The sequence below is a fragment of the Pelobates fuscus genome, chromosome 1 (assembly GCF_036172605.1).
Source record: "Pelobates fuscus isolate aPelFus1 chromosome 1, aPelFus1.pri, whole genome shotgun sequence".
Taxonomy (NCBI): domain Eukaryota; kingdom Metazoa; phylum Chordata; class Amphibia; order Anura; family Pelobatidae; genus Pelobates; species Pelobates fuscus.
In genome coordinates, this window is record NC_086317.1 from 458,347,404 (window position 1) to 458,369,428 (window position 22,025).

The window sequence follows — 22,025 nt, forward strand, 5'->3', positions numbered from 1 at the left end:
ACACACACTGATTACATAAAGATACACATAGACATACGCACTGACAGATCTATAGTCACACATGCTGGTCAGAATTTACACTTTTATAGCCACCCTCCAGTTTCCTACCTATTAGGTGCAAGAGGGTGGATTACCTGGTGTCCAGTCTGCAGGCTGCGTGGCTTCACATCTGTTATATCTGAGAGGAAGTGACAGGGTCTCACTTCCTCTCATGCAGTAGATAAGAAAGAAGCTGGTCACATGCCCACTAGATGGCCCTAAGAGTATGGCTCACCCAATGGACCCCCTTAGTGTGCAGGCTCTGGTGCAGCCGCTCCAACAGCACCCGCAGTAGATCCATCACTGAACAGAGCACCACAACAGTAATACTCACAGTAATGTGTCTTTAAATGTGTTTAGAAATCAGTCTGTATAAATTGTTCTAAATTACATTTTACATGCATAAATTGTTACTGGTAAGTCACCCAACATTTTTAGGACAGTCACAGCCCACGTCAGTGCCCCCACTCACACCACTAAAATTAAACGTTCCCTCTAGGGCAGTGATGGCGAACCTATGGCACACGTGCCACAGGTGGCACGCCGGGCCCTCTCTGTGGGCAGGCGGCCACAGGTCCGCCATCACTGCAGAGTAGGCACCTGCCTGCCCGAAACGGCAGGCGCCTACTCTGCTTCCGGTTCGGGAGGCAGGGGGAGGGATCTGTGATGCTGATCCCCTGTCCTCCTGCGCGATGCTGTGTGGAGCGTTGCCGAGCGTTACCATGGCAACGCTCCACACAGCATCGCGCGGGAGGACAGGGGATCAGCTTCACAGATCCCTCCCCTGCCTCCCGAACCAGAAGCACTGCCTGCCACCACTGGACCACCAGGGATGACAGTACCACCACTGGACCACCAGGGATGGCTGTGTCCCCCCCCCCCCCACTTCATTAAAGGTAAGAAGGAGGGAGGGGGGGATACTGACACACAGTACCCTTACCCCCCACAGCCCCACCCCACCCCCCCCCACAGCCCCACCCCACCCCACCCCCCCTTACCCCCCAGCACCACCCCTATCTCCCCAGCACCACCCCTACCCCCCCCAGCAGTACCCCTACCATCCCAGCAGTACCCCTCCTCCCCCACAACAGTACCCCTACCCCCCCAGCACCCCTACCCCCCCTCAGCAGTACCCCTACCCCCCTCAGCAGTACCCCTACCACCATCAGCAGTACCCCTACCACCATCAGCAGTACCCCTACCACCATCAGCAGTACCCCTACCACCCCCAGCAGCACCCTAACCCTCCAGAAGTACCCTTATCCCCACAGCACCACCCCTATCTCCCCAGCACCACCCCTACCCCCCAGAAGTACCCTTATCCCCACAGCACCACCCCTATCTCCCCAGCACCACCCCTACCCCCCAGAAGTACCCTAACCCCCACAGCACCACCCCTATCTCCACAGCACCCCTCACACACTTACACAGCACCCCTCATACACACACACAGCACCCCTCACATACAACACCCACACACACACACACGCACCCCCCCCTCCACACACACGCAATTGCCGTGTTGGCACTTTAAGGAAAAAAAAGTTGGCATGTATTGCGGTTTGGGCACTCGGGCTCAAAAAGGTTCGCCATCACTGCTCTAGGGCCATTTAAAATGTTGGGGTTATGTAATGTATTACTGTGAGCTTCATTGTTGTGAAACTCTGCGATACACTTATCAACAGCAAACACTGAGAATTCATTTGTTGAAGAACTCTTTGATATCCTTATGCACATCTTGAATTATTGTGAATTGTAAGGTGCAGAGCTCTATAATTTATTTACAAAGAACGCATTACTTTTTATTTTATTAGTGTGTAGCTCCGTAACACACTAAAAAATTGGTAAAATTATCATGTGTTTTATTGCAGCAAAACTCAGTAGTGCACATAAATAATATGCATTTATTATTGATGAGCCATGTGATATTTTATGCCCTCTATATATAACTGTATAGATCTGTAATACACTCACATACACATCATATTACTGTGCATTTTATTACTGTAGAGCTTGGTAATAATACTGCTTAAAGGACCACTCTAGTGCCAGGAAAACATACTCGTTTTCCTGGCACTAGAGTGCCCTGAGGGTGCCCCCACCCTCAGGGACCCACTCCCGCCCGGCTCTGGAAAGGGGAAAGGGGTTAAAACTTACCTTTTTCCAGCGGTGGGCGGAGAGCTCTCCTCCTCTGATCCTCCTCTTCTCCTCCCCGTCGGCTGAATGCGCACGCGCGGCACGAGCTGCGCGCGCATTCAGCCGGTCACATAGGAAAGCATTCATAATGCTTTCCTATGGACGCTTGCGTGCTCTCACTGTGATTTTCACAGTGAGAATCACGCAAGCGCCTCTAGCGGCTGTCAATGAGACAGCCACTAGAGGAAATAGGGGAAGGCTTAACCCATTCACAAACATAGCAGTTTCTCTGAAACTGCTATGTTTATGAAAAAATGGGTTAACCCTAGAAGGACCTGGCACCCAGACCACTTCATTAAGCTGGAGTGGTCTGGGTGCCTAGAGTGGTCCTTTAATACCGTTTGCTGCTCTGGATCTGTGTGAGATGCCCATACGCACTAAACGTTGCTATGCATTTTATTGCTGTCTAACACTAGACATATTGAGAAGCACTCCACATAACACACATACGATGTGTCATTGTTATAGAGCACTGTGATGGACGAATACACACCAGGAACTGGCACCTCGAAATAAAGAAACTGATACCACAGTATGAAAGAGAGAGTGATGTATGCTCTTTAAAAGAGACACTGTAAGCTGTCACTATGTAACAGGTTTACAATGCTGGCAGTGTGCCCTAACTTTGTTAAAATATTTCAGTTCTATTTTTTTTAGGACTTATTTACTTTTTTTTAAACAACTTGTTTAGACAGCCAGATCACTTCATGTCCATGAAGAATTTTGCTCCCCGCCCCCGATCAATGCCTCTTCTCCTGTGTGTTGCTTAAGACTCATTTTACATATCCTACTCCCTTTAGTGTATCTTATCCCCATTTTTCCCTTTGTATGTCTTACACCCCCTTGTGTATGTCTTAATCCCCAGCCCTCTCTATGTCGCTCTCTCCCCAGCCCCTCTCTGTGTCTCTTTCTCCCCCCAGCTCCTCTGTGTGTCCCTTTCTCCCTCCAGCCCCTGCATGGCTCCTTCTCCTCCCAGCTGTTCTGTGTGTCTCTTTCTCCCCCCTCCCCCCCAGCCCCTAGGTGTCCCATATCCCCTAGGCTTTTCTGTCTGTTTCTTTACCCCCAGCCCCTTAATTGGACTCTCAGCCCTTGTAGTGTGGCCGTGTAGATCGCGATAGAGGATCTTCTGTATCCTCTACCAGTCTGACAGGAAACTGTTTGTTTCTCCCAGCGAGCACTTTCTGTCAGACAGGGTAGTATGCAGTGGTCCTGCTCTGTAAAACATTGACGTTTAAGATATACAACATGGTTTCCATTGAAGGGTAAACACACCTAAAATGGCTGACTTCCTGACAGCTACTAGGAACCCTTTCACTGCAATAAGCAAGTTTGATTCTGTTGTTCTATCAAACGCTTCTCCATAGAGAGCATGTGCATGGCGCAATGCAGCATTTTACCACGCATGAACTAGCCTCCTAATGCTTTTTCTGGGGTTATGATGAAATAATTAAGATTGGTGATGCCAGCAGAGGAGGCATGGCAGCAGCAGCAAGAACAACACAGAGTAGGATATAAGGTGAGTAAAACTTACCTTTCATACCTTACAGGGGTGAGGGGCCCCCGGGCATGACACCTAAATATGTATGGTAACACTATAGCGTTGTAGTGTTCCTTTAAATTCCACACACACACACTTTGTTTTGTTGCAGTTACTTTAACCCCTTAAATCCGGAGGACGTACTATTACGCCCTGCAGGAACCGGCTCTAAACGCCGGCGGGCGTAATAGTACGTCCTCGCCATAATGGCCGCCCACGTGGCCGGCGCTAATCGCCCGCTGCAGATCGCGGTCGGGGGGGATGCCTGCCCCCCCAGGCAACCCCCCCTGTGGCCGGTGACCGCGATCTGCAGTCTCTGATCGCAGTGACAGGCTGTCACTGCGACCAGTATTCAGCATGTGTCAGCCGATTTCAAATCGGCTGACACATGCGGCCGGCGGCTTTCCCCTTCTGCAGATCGCGGTCGGGGGACTTACCTGGCCCCCCAGGCAGTCCCCCTGGGGTCAGTGACCGCGATCTGCTAGGTCTGAGATCGCAGTGACAGGCTGTCACTGCGATCTCAGAGCGCTCTGATCGCAGTGACAGCCTGTCACTGCGATCAGTGTTACATGTGTCAGCCTATTGGCTGACACATGTAACTGGCACAATGATCCCCCTGCAGATTGGAAGGGGGGAGTGCTTGTACCACCCAGGCACTCCCCCCTGTGGTCAATTACCCAATCTGCAGGAGGTGATCACAGTGACAGGCAGTCACTGTGATCACTGATCCTGTGTGTCAGCCAGTGATGTGAAATCACTGGCTGACACTGTCTCTGCCCCCTGTCCTGTAATAAAAATAAAATATTAGTTAAAAAAAGAAATAAAAAAAATGACAGTTACAAATAAAATATACTTAGATCATATATATTATATATATATGATCTAAGTATATATATATATATATATATACACATACACACACATTTACACATACACGACGTGTATTTAAATATTAATATATATATATATATATATATATTAATATCAAATTACACGTAGACTGATACTGATTAAATATATATATAATTATTGTTATATATATTTATAAATAATATAAAAAAAATAAATATGTAAATACGTAAAAAAATAAAATAAAATAAATAATTAAAAATAAAATATTAAAAAATATATAGATGTGTTTTATTTCGTTCTAACTGTATTGTGATATTAATATATATATATTTATATCAAAATACACGTAGAACGAAATAATATATATATCTATATACATAAATATATACGTATATATCACTATATATATACCTATATATAAATAAAAATATAAAAAAAAAAAATATATATATATACGTATATATACACATATGTATATATATACATATATTAATTCTACACATATATTTATGTAATAATTTTACATAATTAGGTATCCTAATTAATTACAATTAGCGGGACCTGCCTGACCACCCATGCCGAAAGTATAGGGAATTTAATTTGCTAGCACTATATTTAACCCTATAACTTTCCAAGACACCATAAAACCTGTACATGGGGGGTACTGTTTTACTCGGGAGACTTCGCTGAACACAAATATTAGTGTTTCAAAACAGTAAAATGTATTACAACCATGATATCGCCAGTAAAAGTGACGTTTTTTGCATTTTTCACGCACAAACAGCACTTACAGGGACGATATTATTGCTGCAATACTTTTTACTGTTTTGAAACACAAATATTTGTGTTCAGCGAAGTCTCCTGAGTACAACAGTACCCCTCATGTACAGGTTTTATGGTGTTTTCAAAAATTACAGCGTCAAATATAATGCTTGTGTTTAATTTTTTTCACATTAAAATTCGCCAGATTGCTTACGTTGCCTTTATGACCCTATGGTAGCCCAAGAATGAAAATTACCCCTATGATGGCATACCATTTGCAATAGTAGACAACCAAAGGTATTGCAAATGGGGTATGTCCAGTCTTTTTTAGTAGCCACTTAGTCACAAACACTGGCCAAAATTGGCGTTTTTTGCATTTTTCACACACAAACAAATACGAACGCTAACTTTGGCCAGTGTTTGTGACCAAATGGCTACTAAAAAAGACTGGACATCGCTTATTTGCAATACCTTGGGTCGTCTACTATTGCAAATGGTATGCCATTATGGGTGTAAATTTATTTCCTGGGCTACTATACAGTCTCAAAGGCAACGTAACCAATCTGGCGAATTTCAATTTCAAATGTAACACGCTATATTTGACCCTGTAACTTCCCAAAACACCATAAAACCTGTACATAGGGGGTACTGTTTTACACGTGAGACTTTGCTGAATACAAATATGTGTATTTTATTGCAGTAAAAGCAAACAGTATTATGACATTAACAGTTAAAATGTCATGTAGAACGAAAAAAATAAAAAAAAATCTTATTTTCTCCCATTTTTTTCATATTAAATTATGTTTCATAGCTAAATATTTGATATTAAATGAAAGCCCTGTTTCCCCTGAATAAAATGATATATAATAAGGGGGGGTGCTGTCTAACACTAGACATATTGAGAAGCACTCCACATAACACACATACGATGTGTCATTGTTATAGAGCACTGTGATGGACGAATACACACCAGGAACTGGCACCTCGAAATAAAGAAACTGATACCACAGTATGAAAGAGAGAGTGATGTATGCTCTTTAAAAGAGACACTGTAAGCTGTCACTATGTAACAGGTTTACAATGCTGGCAGTGTGCCCTAACTTTGTTAAAATATTTCAGTTCTATTTTTTTTAGGACTTATTTACTTTTTTTTAAACAACTTGTTTAGACAGCCAGATCACTTCATGTCTGCTAGGTCTGAGATCGCAGTGACAGGCTGTCACTGCGATCTCAGAGCGCTCTGATCGCAGTGACAGCCTGTCACTGCGATCAGTGTTACATGTGTCAGCCTATTGGCTGACACATGTAACTGGCACAATGATCCCCCTGCAGATTGGAAGGGGGGAGTGCTTGTACCACCCAGGCACTCCCCCCTGTGGTCAATTACCCAATCTGCAGGAGGTGATCACAGTGACAGGCAGTCACTGTGATCACTGATCCTGTGTGTCAGCCAGTGATGTGAAATCACTGGCTGACACTGTCTCTGCCCCCTGTCCTGTAATAAAAATAAAATATTAGTTAAAAAAAGAAATAAAAAAAATGACAGTTACAAATAAAATATACTTAGATCATATATATTATATATATATGATTTAAGTATATATATATATATATATACACATACACACACATTTACACATACACGACGTGTATTTAAATATTAATATATATATATATATATATATTAATATCAAATTACACGTAGACTGATACTGATTAAATATATATATAATTATTGTTATATATATATTTATAAATAATATAAAAAAAATAAATATGTAAATACGTAAAAAAATAAAATAAAATAAATAATTAAAAATAAAATATTAAAAAATATATAGATGTGTTTTATTTCGTTCTAACTGTATTGTGATATTAATATATATATATTTATATCAAAATACACGTAGAACGAAATAATATATATATCTATATACATAAATATATACGTATATATCACTATATATATACCTATATATAAATAAAAATATTAAAAAAAAATATATATATATATACGTATATATACACATATGTATATATATACATATATTAATTCTACACATATATTTATGTAATAATTTTACATAATTAGGTATCCTAATTAATTACAATTAGCGGGACCTGCCTGACCACCCATGCCGAAAGTATAGGGAATTTAATTTGCTAGCACTATATTTAACCCTATAACTTTCCAAGACACCATAAAACCTGTACATGGGGGGTACTGTTTTACTCGGGAGACTTCGCTGAACACAAATATTAGTGTTTCAAAACAGTAAAATGTATTACAACCATGATATCGCCAGTAAAAGTGACGTTTTTTGCATTTTTCACGCACAAACAGCACTTACAGGGACGATATTATTGCTGCAATACTTTTTACTGTTTTGAAACACAAATATTTGTGTTCAGCGAAGTCTCCTGAGTACAACAGTACCCCTCATGTACAGGTTTTATGGTGTTTTCAAAAATTACAGCGTCAAATATAATGCTTGTGTTTAATTTTTTTCACATTAAAATTCGCCAGATTGCTTACGTTGCCTTTATGACCCTATGGTAGCCCAAGAATGAAAATTACCCCTATGATGGCATACCATTTGCAATAGTAGACAACCAAAGGTATTGCAAATGGGGTATGTCCAGTCTTTTTTAGTAGCCACTTAGTCACAAACACTGGCCAAAATTGGCGTTTTTTGCATTTTTCACACACAAACAAATACGAACGCTAACTTTGGCCAGTGTTTGTGACCAAATGGCTACTAAAAAAGACTGGACATCGCTTATTTGCAATACCTTGGGTCGTCTACTATTGCAAATGGTATGCCATTATGGGTGTAAATTTATTTCCTGGGCTACTATACAGTCTCAAAGGCAACGTAACCAATCTGGCGAATTTCAATTTCAAATGTAACACGCTATATTTGACCCTGTAACTTCCCAAAACACCATAAAACCTGTACATAGGGGGTACTGTTTTACACGTGAGACTTTGCTGAATACAAATATGTGTATTTTATTGCAGTAAAAGCAAACAGTATTATGACATTAACAGTTAAAATGTCATGTAGAACGAAAAAAATAAAAAAAAATCTTATTTTCTCCCATTTTTTTCATATTAAATTATGTTTCATAGCTAAATATTTGATATTAAATGAAAGCCCTGTTTCCCCTGAATAAAATGATATATAATAAGGGGGGGTGCATTTAATATGAAAGAGGTGAATTACGGTTGGACAGACATGTAGCGCAAATGCCAGGTTTTGTTTACGTTTTGTTTCGTTCACAACTTGTACATTTGGCTGCGGTGTTAAGGGGTTAAGAAAAATATATATATTATCTGTCAACCATGCAATCACCTGCTCTTGCTCCCTGTAAAAGGTTAAAACCTAAGGAATCCAAATTTGTATATCATTAAATTTCACTGTTGTCAGACAAAAAATAAAATAAAAATTGCACCGTGTACAAAAAAAAAAAAAGAAGAGTTTCTTGTCATCTCGAGGTGGAAAGAGAATCTTTTGTTTGGAACCTTAGGCGAATCTCGGACACAAATCAGCCGTAAATAAGGTTTTTAAATTAATAATGGAATAGTGCTCTTTGTGATGAGTGCCTTGATCAGCGCAATGCATATTGACTTCAAATTGTACAGCTGCTTTAATTGGTAGTTTTGTATCTTGCAAAATTGGTTATGCCTTAGGTAACTGGTTTCAATTTCCCATTAAATACTTGAGGTCACTTACTTCTGTTCGCCTACATTACAGCTTTCTGTATTGTGATGAACTGTAATAAATCATATTATCTGCCCAATTCTAGATGCCTGCATGATGATAGAAGATACAGCAGGTCTTGCTGTCTCTGTGTATCCATTTGTGGTAATTTTTTTTTTTTACATTTCTAAAGGGCCTGTTCTGAATACCATGTGTGACTTAATTACAATATTCCAATTTTAAGGTTTTTCTTCCTTGATGGTGAGAAAAGATTACATTTTTCTTCTCGTTCAAAAAGGTTTTGATGTGTATTGAAGCAAAATGGGATGAGATATGCTTGACGATGATAAGAGTGGTCTTGGAATTCTTTAAAATAAAAAATAAAAAAAGCTATATTATTGGGTCTACTATAGTTAAATGGACATTCCAGGCTGAATTTAACCCATTCTTTTTACAGATTACAGAGATTGCATTAAAATATGCAAATAAAGAAATGCCTAAAAAAATTTTTTTTAAAAAGGTACTCACATTTTATGTTTCAGCTTTTCCTGAAAAAGGAATATAAGGCTGAGCAGTAATTGTAATTAGCTCTCACCAAACCAGGAGGTTAGTTAATGGTAGAGCAAGGGTTGTGGGAGTGGTAGTTGAATTGTCCTCTATCTGTCACAATTACTCCAAAGTTAGTGTATTTTTGAATGAACAGATTAAGAAATCATCATTTAAAGCTAAACCACTTCCTGGTGTAAACAGAGGTCAGTGCAGATGCTGCAAAGCTTAGATATTTACGGCAAAAATTTAACCATTTAAGGATGTAAGCACTTATCCAAGTACAGAACCAAAACAAACCTAGAATTTGAGCTGTATGTCTGTTCAGCCATAATTTACTTTTTTCATATTAAGTATACCCACACTTATTATATATATGTTATTTCTTCAAGGCAAACAGGGCTTTCATTTCACATCAGTTATTTATATATAAGACATAATTTGATATGAATGACATTTTAAAAAGCGAGAACTTAAGAACTTTGGTTATTTTCCAACTTCTGCATGGTATTTTAATTGTAAATGTCATAATACTATGAGCTTTTACTGCAATAAAATACACATATTTGTATGCTGTGATGACCCAAAAAGTACAACGATACCCGTCGTTTACAGGTTTTATGGGGTTTTGGAAAGTTACAAGGTCAAATATAGGGCTTGCAAATTCAATTATCTTGAATGGGCTGTTATGAATTATAGTATTTTATATTATACATAATTAAAATACAGTTAGAACGAAATTACGGCGTTAAAGCCTATTGCATGCCCTTACATTGGGATGGGATAAAAAGGTTAAAAAATAATTGTTCAACTTTAGCCTGCAGTGGTTCAAGTGAATCCATATCATGTGTCAGTATATTATTGTAACACCAAATAAAAGTAGTGCTATTTGAGAGTGTTATTTATTTTTTTATGTGTATCACTGGTTTGCAGAATTTGATATCTAATACTACATTCTTATATTGCAATGACCATCTGAAAAGGCAACGATCAAGCACTTCATGATCAAAAACATGTACATGATATTATTTTTCCAGAAGATCATAGGAAAGCAACTTCATATGCATGAAATGCCCCTTCTGTGTCTTCTCAGAAGGTATTTGGATGGCAGAGATATGTTAATAAAAAATTATAAAAGAAATAAGCCATACATAAAACATGAATAGCATTGAAAGCTACTTTTATGTGCTCTTATGTCAAGCGTGACAGTTTCTCTTTAACTGTAGATGAATCCGCAAAGGCATGCCGGATATTGTACCACCAAATGTCACACAAATCCCTTCTGTCATCCGATTTATTGTAGGACAAAAGTGTTTGAAGTGTTTTAATGTGCGAGTCCTGAAGGAAAAGAGAATCGAGTCATTAAATAAAAGGAGTGTGGGTATTTTAATGGTTGGTATTGGGGGATAGTAAGGCAAAGTGATACATGTAGAGAATAGTTTGACGAGAGAGACTTTGAAGGAAAAAGCAGAGGTGTCAAAAGATGTGTCTACTGTGTTCGGCACATGAAACTCATCTTGGGTGACCATTGCTACCAAAATGGCAATGAACATGTAATTGAAACTTGATTACTGTCGTAATCCACTCGAATGCAATGTAGCGATAACACTGTATTAGTCTATTTAAATGAACACGTTTTAAGATGAGAAAATGTTTGTAAAGGTAGGAAAGGCGACATAATACAACTACTTCCATGGCTACATATGCACTGTGCTAGGCAAAATGCTTGCTAATGTATACATCAGAATACTCTGGTCATACTTTCACACATGTGGACCAGGGTTGCCAAATTCACTGTGTTATCCTGGATATATATCACTTTAATATACTGTCAGGTGGGGCATGACAAGTGCTTCTCTTGATATAATTGATATATTTATATGATATAAATGAATAATTTAATTCCTTATTGGTTACTGTGATTGTTTAACCCCTTAAGGACACATGACATGTGTAACATGTCATGATTTCCTTTTATTTCAGAAGTTTGGTCCTTAAGGGGTTAAAGTCGAAGCAGCAAAAGCACTTCATCTTACTGAGAAGATTTTGTGGAATATACACTGCATGTGTAGCCTTGCAAATCAAGTTAGAGTTGTTTTTCTGCAGTTTATACACATACTAGTGCCTGTCAGATGCATAACTAATTGGGGATCTGGACTAGTCAAGATTCATAGGTTAATTCACTTAAGTCTGAATGGTTCATACATTGTTCATACCCACTAAAAGTTATTCAGTGAGTGAAAAAAGGGTTGGCGAAAACCTTTGTTATATATAAATATGCACTTTCCTACCCAAAAAAAGTAATTTATTCAATAAAGATCTCATATTTCTGCATCTTGTAGTTGAAATGTAATTGTTTTAAAAGCTAACCAAAACAGGTTTAGTTTTTCTCATTTTTCTTAAAAAATCAAAACATAGGATTTTAAAGACTGCACCATTATGGCTAATGGAGGGTATTTTACTTCCCTCATGCGTTCCACTAAATTATGTTGGATTCATCCTCTCTGTCCCCTCAGATCCCTACACTCAAGTAACTCATTGTAAAATATGGAATTCCTAAAGCAGAATCTTAAAAACATGATTTAGCTGAATATATTTAGCTGAATATCTTTAGCCCTGCCTCTAACCGATACGTGTGTGTGTGTGTGTGCATGAAGTTGCAGGTATTATTTTTTCTGTAAAAATGTACAATTATCTTTATCATTTTAATGTTCACAATAACTATTTGGAATCCATTTACACTACATGAGAGTATTGTGTACTCGTGGCAGTATTTTAGAAATTATCAATAATCTTCATGAATTTGACATGACTGCTCCATTTTTATTACTTCCAGTGTCTATATGTAATGGTCATGTGATATAGATTTTTTTTAAGATTTCATTTTATGTTTACCTACCTCCTGTATTTAGCATACATATTTTCATGTGGCATGAAAGGGGGCGGGCCAGTTATGTGATTGCATTGTTTGTGCCGCCTGAAGAATTTGAAGTTCAGCCTGAGGTGCATGCATGCTGCACACTGTTTTAGTGCTCTCGCCAGTTATGGAACTATTTTCGGCATGAGGTGACAGTGCAGTTTCCAGGGTTCAGGGTTTTAAAACCGCCAGGACAGCGTTTTTTGGAGGGAAAAGGTGCCTGAGACTAAGGGGAACAAACGCTACCTGAGAGCCAGGCAGAGCACCCCATATTTTGGACGCAGGAGCTCCAGAAAGTTGACCGGATAAATCACCAAACACCTTGGAACTATTTTGGGCATAGGACCACATGTGCGGCCGGTCAGAACTTTAACACGGTGTCGTTTCCCCTACACTGCATAGATCTGAGCGCTATCAGGGCACTCAGATTAGGGCTATTTGGGGATGTATAATTTGTGGGGTTATTGTATATTTTAATGCTGTTTTGGGGTATTTTTATGTTTTTGTGTTTGCCTCTCTGTTCCTGGGAGATAATTAGCCTACCGGTTTTTAATGCAAATATCTCCCAGGCCCAGAGATTCCTGGGAGGTGCTTGTGTTGAATACAATGGAGACCTCCTGCTGGGGTCTGTGCATAAAAGGCAGAGTTTGGCTCATTAAAATCAGTTGTACTCCCAGAACTATATGTCATCTAGTTACTGGGAGGGGAAAGAACTAATCACTGCTCAGCACCTTGTTCCAGCCCGTGAAGGATTCAGCGGGGAAAGCGCAGAGGTTTCCTCGGTTCCAGCTAAGATGCGGTCCTTGGCAGAGACTGCCTCCTCTATAAACACACTAAGAATGCAGAAACTCCACTTCTTTATTATCAGAGTTTTATTGCCATTCAAGTTTGGACAGATTTGCAATGGATAATGGGGAAGTAAGGAGAACCTTTGATTTTGTCAAACTACTCCAACAGTTTCCATAGACCCATAGCGCCAGTACCGAAATGATGAGCTGCTGTGGTGATAGCATTTGGAGTACCCTTTCTAATGTTGATATGTGCATTTATCCTAATAGGACGAATACTTTTTGGAGACATAACGTGATGAATATCAGGCAGTTTGCTGAAAATAAGTGATTTTGTTTTGTTATTTGTGTGGCATCCAAACACTTTGGTGAACAAAAGCACATAATTTCAATTAATTCAGTAGCTTGACTGTCGTATGCAAAGAGGCTAAAGTAGACATAAAGGATTTGTAATGCATGATGTGAAAATCTGTTAGTACTTATTGAGAACTTGCCAAATGCAGAAGGCAGAATAATAAGCTATGGATGGATTGGAAGACATAACCTTGTCTTCAGAGAACTAAAAGATTTGTTTTAATGACGTCGTTCCTGATACATTGTGTACCTTGGAAGAGTTTAGTTCTCATTTGCTGCAAATAGCTATCCCATTACTGTGACATCAATCTTTCTACCTGGCCTAGAACACGTGTTATTAAATCCAAAGCAAAGTAGCTACCATAAGTCCTCAACAATATTCCATATAGAGTACAATCCATACAGTAATTCCCCGGTAATGGTTACATTAATTAAAAACACAGTAAATAAAAACGGCTTTTTTATTGCTTATATCTAAACATCTGTGGTTTCAATCTAAGAATTTCTTTCTACTACTTAACCCCTTAAGGACACATGACATGTGTGACATGTCATGATTCCCTTTTATTCCAGAAGTTTGGTCCTTAAGGGGTTAAACTACGTACTGCTTAGACTACTGCTGCAAGACTGGGCGGTCGAGTAGAGTCAGATCTGTGATAGACTCTGGCAATAATGCAGTAACGGTTCTTTGCTATTTTGTTGTAATTGCTGTTTGTTGCTAGTCATTTAAACTCCATGAGTGTCAATCACGTAACAGAGACAAAACTAACGGCTCGGAAAAGACAAAAACAGAGAGAATTAATTCAAGGAAACATAAGGCATTATGGGCAAGGAGTAACAGGGTTAAAATGACTAACTGAGTGGAAGGTAAAGGGTCTCCAAAGCACCTAAATAACACATATGATCATGGACCTGATTGAAATATCCATATCCAAACATAAAAATATATAAATTATCCAGGACAGGACAATAGAACGAAGGGAATATCTAGACACAGCGAAATGCTAAAACAAAATGTACATTACTGGGAATGTACATTACTAGGAATACAAACATTTATTCTTAATGCTATAGTGCTGTATTACCTACTTAAGTTACCCCCCAGCGTGGAATAAAAATGTATTTTACGTACCCTTTTCTCCATCGTAACACTCTAAAGACTACTTTAACCCCTTAACGCCATTACGGCGTTCTATGCCGTCCGGCTTTAAAGGGCTTTAAAGCTGTTGCGGCGGCATAGAACGCCGTAACGGCTTGAGCCCCCAGGAGGAGAGATGTACTCACCTCCGCCGTGATCCTCTTCTGGAGGGCTGCCTGACAGCCCAGGCAGCCCTCCCCCGGCAAATGAGGCACCCGGGGGCCATGTGATCGCTCTCAAAGAGCGATCACATGGCCCCCTATAGCTGGCTATGGATCTGCCAGCAGGGGGGCTGTCTAAAATATCAGACAGTCCCCCTGCTGGTAGGTAGTGTAAAAAAAAAAAAAAATTAGACAAGTGTAAAATTAAATTAAAAGTATTTTTATATATATAATATACAAAGTGTATTTTAATATTAATATTAGTATATATATATTAATATTAAAATACACTTAGAATGACGTTACATATATATAATATGTATATATATTATATATATAATATATATATATACATATATTATATATATATATATATATATATATATATACGTATAATTACAATAATACATAAATAAAATAATAAAATAAATAAAATATTGAAACAAAATGTAATATAAATTATCTATTCATATGTAATTTCATTCTAACGGTATTTTGTTATTAATATATATATATTGGTAACAAAATACACTTAGAATGACATTCTATATATATCTATCTATATATAAAATACAAATAACCGCAAATATATATATATATAGATAAATACATATAATTACATAAAAGATTACATTAGTATACACGTAGAATTTAAATACCTATAAATGCATATATAATAAAATTCTATGTGTATATTTAAATCTTTTAACATAATTATGGTATTTTATTAATTAAAATTTGATTGACATGCCTGACAACACAGGTAGAAAGTGCAGAGAATTTAATTTGCAAGCACTATATTTGACCCTGTAACTCTCCAAGTCACCATAAAACCTGTACATAGGGGGTACTGTTTTACTTGGGAGACTTCGCTGAACTCAAATATTAGTGTTTCAAACTGGTAAATTGTATTACAACGGTGATATTTTAAGTAAAAGTTAATTTTTTTGCATTTTTTACAAACAAACTGCACTTTTATGGACTATATTTTTATTGTAATATGATTTACTGTTTTAAAACACTAATATTTGTGTTTAGTGAAGTCTCCCGAGAATAACAGTACCCCCCATGTACAGGTTTCATGGTGTTTTGGAAAGTTAGAGAGTCACATATTAGGCTTGCATTTCATTTTTTTGACATTGAAATTTGCCAGATTGGTTATGTTGCCTTTGAGACCGTATGGTAGTCCAGGAATGAGAATTACCTCCATGATGGCATACCATTTGCAAAAGTAGACAACCCAAGGTATTGCAAGTGGGGTATGTCCAGTCTTTCTTAGTAGCCACTTAGTCACAAACACTGGCCAAATATTAGTTTTTTTGCTTTTTTCACACAAAAACAAATATGAACGCTAACTTTGGCAAGTGTTTGTGGCTACTAAAAAAAACTAAACATACCCCACTTTCAATACCTTGGCTTGTCTACTTTTTCAAATGGTATGCCATTATGGGGGTAATTTGCTTTCCTGGGCTACCACACCGTCTCAAAGGTAACATTACTAATCTGGCAAATTTCAATTTGAAAATGGAACGTTCTAAATTTGACCCTGTCACTTTCCAAAACACCATAAAACCTGTTAATGGGGGGTACTGTTGTACTTGTGAGACATCGCTGATTACAAATATGTGCATTTTGTTGCAGTAAAACCGTATTATGACATTTACAGCTAAAATGCGAGGCGGAACTACAGATTTTTTTTTTTAAAAATAAAAATTTCTCACAGTTTATTTTATTTTATTCATAATAAATTAGGTTTCATATATAAATATTTGATATGAAATGAAACAAAATGATATATAATAAGTGTGGATGCATTTAATATGAAAGATGGGAAATTACGGTAGAACAGACATATAGCGCAAATTCCAGTTTTTGTTTACGTTTTGTTTTGATCAGAACGTGTACTATTGACTCCGTCCTGAAAGGGGTTAATCTCCTGACGCTGGATACCCACACGCTATGCATGAGGACATCCAGCATCTGCTAAAACATCAATACTGGATTCAGGTGCAAACACTGCACATTCAAACTTCTGCCACCATGACCACTTAAAAAAGCTGAAGCAAGATCTCTCTCTCTTTTTTTTTTTTATACGGTTATATTGATTGAAAAGAAAACCTCCGATATTTACTACCTATTTACTCATACTTTTTCAAAGCACATTATTATAAACCATGTAGTTTTTAAGCAGAAAAGTAACATTAACGTCTTTAGTTTCCAATTTGCCCTGGGGTCTTTCGATAATAATGCAAATTACATATCACAAAGATCCTGTGTATGAAGATCTCTGCTTAATTTGGGAATACAGCATTATATTAACCTGGTATGCTTGTCTGGAGGTGGCAATCTGTGCCCTTAAAATTATAATTTGTTTAAAATAAACCTTTCTTCCATCAATAATTATGCTGAGCATGCATACCGATACAAACATGTCCAGCTGCATGATGAAGTTAAAAAAAAAAAAAAGAAAGATTATTCATGCTAGAAGACAGCCATTAAATGCCGAATTTATTGGCAGATAGAAAAAATCTATATAAATATAGATTGTTTTCACTGCTCTTTTATTTTTACCTTTTTTTTTATTTTTAGATCTTCTCACTTGATCTGTGAACCAAACAGCAGGAAAATGCTACAATCATTGTACTGCATATTATGACGATGATATTTATATTATGTATATATATTTTGGAGTACACCAATTGGCAAATTTTTCTTCTATCCAACCACATTTTTCACCAAACCAAAATGTATCTAGATTGAAACGTCTCAGAAATATAACCCAAATTGCCAGAAAAAAATAAATAAAAATTCAGACAAACCGAAACCTCCCACCATGCACAACTCGAATGTTTATACTTTATAAAAACATTTCGCGTAATGGTGAAACCCATTCCATTATATGTTTTAGCCTTTCATTTTCTGTTGCTGTACTGGAAAGATATAAACTATCAAATCCCAATTAGTTAAGTAATCAGAATACAAGATTGAGAGTATGAGAGCTTAGCAAAAAATGATTAGCATCCACGGGTTTTTATATTAATCATTCCTCTTGTGGGAGGAATGCAGTTATTCAGCACATGATGATAATTTAGTCATAAAGTGACATACATAGAAACACTCTAATTGTATTTATCCTGTCTGTCTCTCTCTCATTGTAAGACTGTGATTAAAATATTTTAGGAGCTAGAAGTGTTCTATAGAGAACTGCACTAAAATAACAAAAAATGAACGTGCAAACATTACTTTGTGAGGACTCATCGATGCAGGTATCCTGACACTTTTTAAACTTTTATTCTTGTTCCTGCCTTAAAGGCACACTATAGGCACCCAGCCCACTTCATCTCATCAAAGTGTGCTTGGTGCACGGTCCTTGACTCTTTACCCCTGCAATATAAAGCATTGCAGTTTCAGATAAACTGTGTTAAGACTGCCTCTAGTGGCTGTTTCTCAGTCAGCCACTAGAGGCGCTTTCTCTGTTTATATGAAATTGAACTATGTGAAATAACGCTGGACATCCTCACAGTTTGCAGGATGCCTATGGAGAACGTAAGTGTTTAAAGGGGAGGGGGGAGATAGATTTATGCTTGAGGGACACTTTAGTGTTAGGAATACACTTTTGTATCCTTTAAGGTTTTGACACAGTCCAGCTGGATTTACAATTAATAGTAAATAGGAATTTGTGTAATGACATTAGGATTTTTTTACATGGGGGAATAGCCATCTTTGATTGTATATGATAATATTATACAAATTTTAACTAAATATATGGAAATTATTATTATCAGAAGTAATATTATGTTATGTACCAATTTTAAGTGAAAATGTGTATGTGCAATCTCAGGTATTTATAATCCAGCAAAAATATGCTTTTAATTCAATTCATAAAGGTTACATTGAAGATCAATATTTCAGCCTCGTAGCAATATTTAGATGTATAAAAAAATATAAACATTCTGCAATATGCCTAGGTGCTAACCCATGCAATTATGAACAAACATAATAATTGGCAGCACTCCGAGGACTTCCAAAAAAGAGTCTTCACTAATACATGTCCAAAAATCTACGTGTTGACACTATGGGGTCATTATCAAGACTTGATAATGACCCCATAGGGTCGAAATGTCAATTTTTGGTCATGTATTAGTGAAGACTCTTTTTTGGAAGTCCTCGGAGTGCTGCCAATTATTATGTTTATATATATATGAATGTGTGTTTGTGTGTCTATACATACGGTTGTAATAAAACATTTTCAACCCCAGTTGAAAATCTGGTTTATTGTCAAAATTTCTTATAGTGGTTGCCCTAAATTCAACTAAAACTTACATTGACTTCTCCATTCTCCAAATTATTCATCTATAATTATTTTTGTTTTGTCTTTTTAGGTGCCTTGGCTGTTTCAGTTCCTCGTCTTGACTTAGTGATATCCTTTGTCGGTGCTGTAAGTAGCAGCACTTTAGCCCTGATCCTTCCACCTCTGGTCGAAATAATCACTTTTTATAAAGAAGACCTCAGTCTTTGGGCCATTGTTAAGGACATCGTAATCGCAATCATTGGCTTCATTGGATTCATATTGGGAGCATATGTAACAATTGAAGAAATAATTTATCCAACGAATGCACTTTCACTGAATACTACAGACAATATTTTTCAGGGGGCCAATAGCAGTGGTTTAGGTATTTTTAAAGGGGTAAATACGAGCATTTTAGGTATTCATTAGCTATATATTTACACCTTTTTATGTTAATCTTTATGATTCTGTGCCTTTAAGCGGGTTTGAAGGCAAAGTGCAATGTTATAAAATATTAACAGACGTGTATTTGCTCAATTGGATATTATATTTTGTTTCCTCGTATCGTAATATTACATTTTTACGGTGTTCTGCATCAGAGACCTTGAAGTCACGGAGATATACTTTCATAATCGAATCCAAGATTTATTTTGTATTCCAATTTTATAGGCTACGACACTAACAGTACAAGCAAATTGCAGGCTAGAAATACTTTTCATGCTGGAAAACATAAGAGCCTTTTTTATCGGTAGACTTCAAATGAGTAGTGTTCAACTGGAAGTGACAGCTAATTATTGTAACTGTGCACTTACAATAGAGAATGGCACATTCTAGAATGGACTTCATAGGTGAATCTAACTTTTTCTACTTCCTGGGTGCTTGGGTGTATTTAGGTAGATATACAGCTGTACAGGATCATTTTGCACTTCTTATATAGTTTACAAAAAAGCTAAAAAACAAACATTTAAATCTAATATAAACTTGTATTATTTTACACACGCTTTAGTTGTTGCTTGTTGCTTTAATTTAGCATATATGTTTATACATATTTTATATATATGTGTGTGTGTGTGTGTGTGTGTATATATATATATATATATATATATATATATATATATACATTTATTTAATCACATTGTGTTAATGATGTCACATATATGTGTTGTCTCATCATTGAGCGGAACATGAGCATACAACTTGCAAATGATCAAGCAAAATTCTCTGTGGCATAATCAGTAACATATTACCGATAAATTCTATGCAGTCTAAAGGAAATGGTACTCAACACAAAATGCAGTGAGCAATATAAGTCAAATGTCTGTGTTACGGGAGGGTGGCAAGCCCTTTTACATCCACAGTATAGTCAAAATAAGTATGAGCACATGTTCAGTGGGTAATTTTAGACTTTAGTTGGATCACCAACATGGAATGACAATTTAGTGACCATATGGCCGGACTTGTATTAAATTGCCCACTCACCACTTCAGTTTGCCATGGACACATTTAAGAGATAAATTAATGGGTTAATGTTGATGCTCCTGTTTTTTCATGTAATATCTTAAAGGGACACTATAGGCACCCAGACCACTTCAGCTCACTGAAGTAGTCTGGGTGCAATGCTGCTGTCAGTTTACCCTGCAATGGTAATTATTACACTTATTGAGAAACTGGAATAATTACATTGCATAGATAACTCCAACTCTAATGGCTGTCTACTAGACAGACACTAGAGTCACTTTCAGGTCGTTATGCTAAGTTTGGTTATCTAACTCAGTGTTTCCCAACCCAGTCCTCAAGGCACACCTACCAGTCCAGGATTTAAGGATTACCCAGTTTTGTCTAAGGTGTTTTTTCTTTTTTTTCTAAAAACACCTTAGACAAAACTGGGTAATCCTTAAATCCTGGACTGGTAGGTGTGCCTTGAGGACTGGGTTGGGAAACACTGATCTAACTGACGCTGGAGATCATCATGAAAGGGGAAATCTCACATGTTTTTGGCAAAGTTTTTTGATTTTCTTTTTAATGTTGATTTTTTTGTTAAAATATTGCTCTTTTGACATACAATCTAATAGGCACAGAATAAGCTGTATTAGGGATAGTTTTTTAAAAAAAAAAATAACTATGCAGTATGTTCAACTGTGTCGGATGTAAATCTTTTTTTTTTTTTTTCATTTTTTTTTCCATTTGATAATAGTAAGCCAGTATAGAAATATGTCACCTGCAGAACACCTACATTTTACTACGTAGCATGCAAATGAACAAAATATACTTTGAAACAGAGAACCCGAACATCTGTATGCTGACTGCATCAATACCTGGTTAAACGAAAATGATCAATGGGATGAAATGTGCATTTATTGAGGCAAAACATCATTTTCAAAAGTGGTTTTGTAAACTGCAATACAAAAAAATATTTTATTTCTAAAAAAAAAACTATACATATATAATGCACAATCTGAAATTTAAATATACTACAGTTATAGGTAATATCACAAAATATTAAGGTAAGGTAATAGCCACAAAATAAATTGTTGCAAAAATAGTTACACTATGTGTTGGCAGAACAACTAAAACATCTCTGCTATATATTGTTCTTTCCAAATATGTTAGACTGCATATATATATATATATATATATAAATCATCCTTTGATAAGAATGTATGTAGCTATGTTTCTTGTAAACGGTGTACTTAAGTTATTAAATCCATTTTCAATATTTTAAGTTGGATTAAACATTATATAT

The 22,025-nt window shown here is 37.0% G+C and overlaps 1 protein-coding gene across 1 annotated transcript in view; it reads left to right on the plus strand.

The window, feature by feature from the left end:
• The window catches only part of SLC36A4 (solute carrier family 36 member 4), a 190,529-nt gene extending 170,258 nt beyond the window's left edge, over positions 1-20,271 (plus strand). The window contains exon 11 of the mRNA XM_063444950.1: positions 19,377-20,271. Coding sequence (XP_063301020.1) covers positions 19,377-19,711 — 335 coding nt within the window. The 3' untranslated portion in view covers positions 19,712-20,271. The remainder of the gene's footprint in view (positions 1-19,376) is intronic.
• The last annotated feature ends 1,754 nt before the right edge of the window (positions 20,272-22,025 follow it).